Source organism: Erythranthe guttata, chromosome 4 (genome assembly GCF_056151865.1).
Source record: "Erythranthe guttata isolate IM_541 chromosome 4, IM_541, whole genome shotgun sequence".
In the NCBI taxonomy this organism is placed as follows: Eukaryota; Viridiplantae; Streptophyta; class Magnoliopsida; order Lamiales; family Phrymaceae; genus Erythranthe; species Erythranthe guttata.
Genome location: NC_142536.1, coordinates 4,964,234 through 4,971,167, shown reverse-complemented (window position 1 = coordinate 4,971,167; position 6,934 = coordinate 4,964,234). Strand labels below are relative to the sequence as shown.

The window sequence follows — 6,934 nt, the reverse complement described above, 5'->3', positions numbered from 1 at the left end:
GGGGGTTTTTGTATTTATGTGTAGTACAGGGGGGGGGGGGGTAAATGATACAAAGTCCATAGTACAGGGGTGTTTTTGTATTTAACCCTTTTATTTATGTATTTTATAATTTTGAATAAATTTTATAAAATATGTTCATTATTTTCCTAATAATTAATCAACATAATGTTTCTATTTATAGATAATGGAATACCAAAAAGGATTTTCGAATAGTTATTATTCTAGAGTCGTGGAAAGTACATGATCCCGTCATGTGGAAGTAGGAACGAAATTTCAAAATTCCGTCAATTATGATCCGATTTTCTTTTTTTGAAGAATGATTTTCATTTTTTTTAACATTTTTGGATTATATTTTGAATATATATATAAGATTCCGATGTATGATTCTATAATTTTCGAAAATAATTCCGACCAATACTATTATGTATCATATGTGAATAAAAATATGAATATTTTCGATTTTGGAACAAATCATTTCAATTTTGTGAAACTCCAATTTTCGAATGTTTTTCTTGGAAATAAATTGGAATGGATTTTCCACTTCCGAAAAAAATAGAAAATTTTCCGAATACGCTAATTACGAAGCATCTAAACTCTGATGTTTAACAAATAAGTGCAAATTACGCCCACCCCTGAAGTAAGCCTAAATTACGAAAAACTCCCTTCTGTTTGAATAATTACAATCACCTCCTCAATTATGTATTGTCTTACAAGAAACCACCTTTTTCAGTAGGTAAATTTGTCACCGTAAGGATGGGCGTGTAAGACAATAATACATAGTTGATGGGGTGATTGAAAATACCCAATCATAAGGGGGGTTTTCGTAATTTGATAATACATCAGGGCCACCTTAATTTGACTTTAAAAATAATATTGCAGTATTCTAAAAAAAAAAGTAATAATGAGTATTACATAGAAGTGTATTTAATTATTTACAATTTCAATTTGGAGGAAAAAATATAATTAGAGAGAGAAAAACAAGAAACAGAAGAGAACAAAGGCACAAATCTTGGGCAAGCACACTCAGAAAATCCCTGCTATAAATCAAAAACTCACAGAACAATTAGGAGAGAGAAAGTGTAGAGAGAGAGAGAGAGAGAGAAAGTGCAGGAGATCGCATTTATCTCCAACCTTAGCATTGTCTCAAGGACTCAAGCACACCATTCAGACCGAACACTCCGCCGCCGTCTCAATCTTCTCTCCGACACCATGTTTTCGTTAAACGGAAGTACCTTTCTGGTAATTCTTTAAAAAAAAAAAATCATTTTTTTTTATATTTTTTAATTTCCAATTATATTTCTTACATTTTGTCTGTTTTCCTCTTCTGATCCCCATTTCAAGAAAATCCGCGATTAACACGATGTTCTTCAAATTACACGCCACCCATATGAAAAAAGATCCGATTTTTATTAGTTTTATTTATCATTTACAACATTTAATTTTGATTTTGATTTTTTTTTAATTTAATTTTGTGCAGAATAATTCTCTGTGTGGGGTGTCGAAAAGCTTGACGCAGTCGGCGCAGAGGAAGATATCAGCTCCTCCCACGACGGTGGTGGCTTCAGTGAGTTCAAATGGGAGGTCTGGGGATCGAAACGTCGGCGTTTTGATGGAGAGTACTTTGAAGGAGATGAATGAGAATGCCACGTCATCGTCGTCGGCATCTCAGATAACGGTGATTGAGAAAGACACCAAATCCACCGTCGGCGGCGGCGTGGAAGATGTGTACGGCGAGGATAGCGCCACCGAGGATCAGTACATCACCCCTTGGACTGTCACCGTTGCTAGGTGACTAATCTTGTTTCATTCATAATTTTTTCCTCTGTGTGTGTGTGTGTGTGTGTGTGTGTTTGTGTGTGTGTGAGTGTGTGTGTTTGTTTGGTGAGGTTTGTGGGGAATTTCGATGATTCCTATGCTTGTGTGTGTTTTGTGTGTGTGTGCGTGTTTGGTGAGACTTCTAGGAAATTTCGATGATTCCTATGTTTCTGTGTGTGTGTGTGTGTGTGTGTGTGTGTGTGTGTGGTGGGTGGGTGGAAATGCATTGGATGTGAATTATAGTATTTTCAGAAATTTTTAATTCTTTCAAGAATTGAAAAATTAATTCTTCCAAATAAAATCGCAAATCGGGATTTCAGGAATGAAAAACTTGTTCCGAAATCAGGAATTTTCAGATCGGAATAGACGGAATTCGGAATTTTCATTTTTTATATCTATAATATAAAATAAAAAAATAATATTGATATCATAATTGTAATTTTCGTGAAAAAAACGGAATTTTTGGAAATGGGTTTGGTAATTAGACCAGATAAAAAATCTGAATCGAATATGTATTCCAATTCTATTTTTTTTCTTTTCTAAATTCGAAAAAAATCAGAACTTTCGAAATTTGGAAAGAAAAACATTGTTCCAGAATCCAAAATATTCCAACTCTATGTGTGTGTGTTCGGTGAGGTTTCCAGGGGGTTTCTACGATTCCTATGTTTATTTATCCATAATAAACAAATAACTTGATCGTGTTTTTATTATGTCTCGAGTTTATTTACTTTTTAATCTTTCGTTAAAAGCTCGTTTTGAGTTCCTCTTTTACTAGATGGATGATGAGAATCGTTGTAGCTTTCTGGAAAAAAAAATACAAAAACTAATATACGTATAAATGAAAAACGAGTGATGCGTTTGAAGATAGAAATGCTTTATTTCATCTCTAATGGTTTCGTTAATTTCTCGTTTTTTTTTACAGTGGATACCCGTTATTGCGGGACCCACACTACAACAAAGGCCTCGCCTTTACAGAGAAAGAGAGGGATGCTCATTTTCTCCGAGGTCTTCTCCCACCCGTCGTTATCAGCCAAGCCCTCCAGGTAATTAATTAAATACACTGCTCGTTTTATTTATAAATTTACGATTTTTATAATACTAACATTTTCCACTCGTAAAAAATAAATAAAAACGAAAAAATGCGACAGGTTAAGAAAATGATGCACAATATGCGTCAGTATCAAGTACCGCTTCAACGGTACATGGCTATGATGGATCTTCAGGTAAAATTATTACCTACTTAATTTATTCGATAATTTTATTCAAGAATGTCATGTTTAATTACTTAATTAATTAATTAATTAATTATTATTATAATATTCAGGAGAGAAACGAGAGATTGTTCTACAAGCTTCTGATCGAAAATGTGGAGGAATTGCTTCCAGTGGTTTACACTCCGACTGTGGGGGAAGCGTGCCAAAAGTACGGGAGTATTTTCAGACAACCTCAAGGCCTCTTCATCAGTCTCAAAGAAAAGTATGTGTTGACCTTTCGGAAGGTTCTAGAAGATTCTATTTTGACTTTTTGTTTGTAAGTGATGTTTTTTTATACTAAAAAATGTATGTATATATATTTGCAGGGGAAGAATTCTCGAGGTGTTGAAGAATTGGCCGGAGAAGAAGATTCAAGTTATCGTGGTGACTGACGGTGAAAGGATTTTGGGACTCGGAGATCTCGGCTGCCAGGTAATAATAGGATTTTTAAATTTTTTAATTTAAATAAAGTATGATTTTTTTATAAATTCGTAAATCGTTTAATATAATCAGGGAATGGGGATACCCGTGGGGAAGCTTTCGTTGTATTCAGCTCTTGGTGGCATTCGTCCTTCTGCTGTAAGTATTTTCAATATATATATATATATATATATATATATATATATATATATATATTTATTTCGTTTGTTCTGATTTATTTCGTTTGTACTGCTAGATAACGGCATTTTTTTCGTTTGTACTGATTTTCCCATTGTTGATATTTTTTTTTATATTTATTTATTTCAGTGCTTGCCTGTGACGATTGATGTGGGAACAAATAACGAGCAGTTGTTAAATGACGAATTTTATATCGGTCTTAGAAGAAGAAGGGCAACCGGGCAGGTTAACAATCTCACTTTACTTCCTGTGTATATATATATAATTTTATATATATATATATATATATATATATATATATATATATATATATATATTCTTAAATCGGAATTTATATGCGCAAACAGGAATATTCTGAGCTTCTGGACGAGTTTATGTCTGCAGTGAAGCAGAATTACGGAGAAAAAGTTCTCGTCCAGGTGTGTAATTAGCAGTTAAAAGTTTATTTTTATTTATTTTTTCATTTTATGATTCTTAAGAATATTTTTCGTGTGAAAAATTCTGCAGTTTGAAGATTTCGCAAATCACAATGCTTTTGATCTCCTTGCTAAGTATGGAACCAGTCATCTCGTTTTCAACGATGATATTCAGGTAAAATTATATTATTTTAGAAATGTATTTAGGCATGTTATATAATAATATTTTTAATTATTATTTTTAAATTCTGGCATTTTAATTTAATATTAAATGTGTATTTAGGGGACTGCATCTGTGGTCCTTGCCGGACTTATGGCTTCGTTGAATTTAGTCGGGGGCACCTTAGCCGAACATACTTTCCTATTCCTCGGAGCTGGAGAGGTGCATTTTTTCATTATTTATCTCATATTTTTTTTTCGATTTTTCTAAATACGCTTCAAATTTTATTAAATTAAATAAAATAATAATAATAATAATATTTTGAATGCTAATTTAAATTATGTTAGTTAACAAAGTTTATTAATGCAGGCTGGAACTGGTATTGCAGAACTCATAGCTCTCGAGATTTCAAAACAGGTTAATGAATGCTCGTATGCACTTTTATAATTTCTATATTTATAATTTATTTATTTGTTTATTTATTTTTATTTTTTTAATGTATACAGACAAGTGTCCCGGTGGAAGAGGCTCGCAAGAAGATTTGGCTCGTGGACTCGAAGGTATCGAAATTCTCTACATTTCTTTATTTTTTTATTTCTTTTAATGAAATTAGACACCTAAAAATTATTTTTTTAATTTCAGGGTTTGATTGTTAATTCTCGTTTCGAGTCTCTTCAACATTTCAAGAGGCCGTGGGCCCACGAACACGAACCCGTCACAACTTTGTTAGAAGCTGTCAAGGTTTGAGCTCTCACTCTCTTTTCCTCATTTTTTTCGTCCTACTATATATAATTTTTTAATGCTAATTTTAATCAATTAAATTATTAAACAATTATTAAATTTTGTCTTTCTTCGACAGACCATTAAACCGACAGTATTAATCGGATCATCTGGAGCTGGAAGAACCTTTACGAAAGAAGTGGTCGAGGCAATGTCATCTTTCAACGAGGTACAAATATTTGATATAAAATAAAATCGATCTTTTATTGTTCTCGACGAAAATATGCATTTTAAATCTTACTCGAAAATCGTAATATTTTAATTTTTTTTATTGGCTTTCAGAAACCTGTTATTCTAGCCCTCTCCAACCCAACATCGCAGTCCGAATGTACAGCCGAAGAAGCTTACACATGGAGTGAGGTGACCATCTTCACTAAAAAAAACTCGTTTTTATTTTATTTTTCTTTATTTATTTATTTTCCTATTTTTATGATTTTTTTTTTTAATTTGTTATTTTAGGGCCGAGCCATTTTTGCTAGTGGGAGCCCGTTCAGCCCAGCCGAATACAACGGCAAATTTTACGCATCGGGCCAGGTTTTCACTCTAATTACATCCATTTTGCTAAAAAAAATTGATATAAATTTTTATTGCACCGACTTATATTAAAATTATTTATTTAATCGGTGTAGGCGAACAATGCATACATCTTTCCCGGATTTGGTCTCGGTTTGATAATTTCTGGTGCAATTCGAGTTCACGAAGATATGCTTCTAGCAGCTTGTAAGTTACCTAGATATACGCATGATCGAAAAATAACGACAAATATTTTATTTTTTTCTCGATTTATGGATTTTGGTATAATGATAATAAAATTCTAATTCTTTCGTGCTCATTTTTTTTTAATAAACAGCGGAAGCATTAGCTGAACAGGTTAGCCAAGAGAACTTAGATAAAGGATTAATATATCCACCGTTTTCGAACATCAGATATATTTCAGCCCAGATTGCCGCCAGGGTGGCAGCTAAAGCATACGAACTAGGTAAAATCAGCATCCCATTTTTTCACGAGTGAAAATAATTTTGATATTTTCCTCATTTCAAAATATTCGATCCAATCAGTGCCTAAATGCTATTAACCTAGTAAAATTGTCTTGTAATAATTTATTTCTTTTGTGTATTTTTTTAGGTTTGGCGACTCGTCTACCTCAACCGGAAAACCTAGTAGCGTACGCAGAGAGCTGTATGTACAGCCCCAACTACCGTAACTATCGTTAAACAGGTGGAAGAATCGATAAAACATTGCCGTTTTTTCGTTAATCCCCCTCCCCCGCTCGTATTTTCTGAATTATTGCCCTGTTTTTGAATTATTGCATAAATTAAAAGACACTAGGATTAGGTGTTTGAAATGGAATATGAGAATGGTGAAAGTGTGGTGTATCAGTAAAATTTAGTCCTATCAAGTATCTTTTTTTCCCTTTATAATTAATATATATTTAATAGCTTTCTTAGCACAAAAACCTTAAATAATAATTATTTTACAGAAGATAGAATAATATTTAAATATTTATTATAACGTTATAAGTTATTGAACAAATACGTTATTATTAATTGAATAGTGGATAAATATATTTAATTTTTTAAAAGATCCACTTATAACATATATTCAAACATAAAAATAGAAAAACACCATTTTCGATAGGTACAAGTAAAAAGGACTAAGAAAAAGAAAAAAATGTAAGTAATGTTGCAATCCACAATCTAATTATTCAAATTTATACAAATAAAGTTTAATAAAATCTATAGCATGTAATTCAATTTTCTCAAAGGACTTGAAGATTATCCATACGTACATGTAATATTATGCAGATTTCAAGTACAATGTAAAAAAAAAAAACCCCAATATACTTGTATAATTTGATATTAATTAATGCTAAATAATTACTTAAATATTTT

General features: G+C 32.0%; 1 protein-coding gene across 1 annotated transcript; it reads left to right on the top strand.

The window, feature by feature from the left end:
• The first annotated feature begins 864 nt into the window (after positions 1-864).
• Positions 865-6,441, top strand: LOC105959816 (NADP-dependent malic enzyme, chloroplastic). The gene is made up of 20 exons (XM_012987229.2): positions 865-1,239; positions 1,478-1,788; positions 2,738-2,858; positions 2,964-3,038; positions 3,140-3,291; positions 3,395-3,500; positions 3,582-3,647; positions 3,816-3,911; positions 4,034-4,105; positions 4,194-4,277; positions 4,386-4,484; positions 4,632-4,679; positions 4,769-4,822; positions 4,905-5,003; positions 5,122-5,211; positions 5,325-5,402; positions 5,502-5,576; positions 5,672-5,762; positions 5,893-6,021; positions 6,168-6,441. The coding sequence occupies exons 1-20, from the start codon at positions 1,210-1,212 to the stop codon at positions 6,254-6,256; spliced, it is 1,965 nt and encodes a 654-aa protein (XP_012842683.1). The 5' UTR covers positions 865-1,209; the 3' UTR covers positions 6,257-6,441.
• Positions 6,442-6,934: the final 493 nt, after the last annotated feature.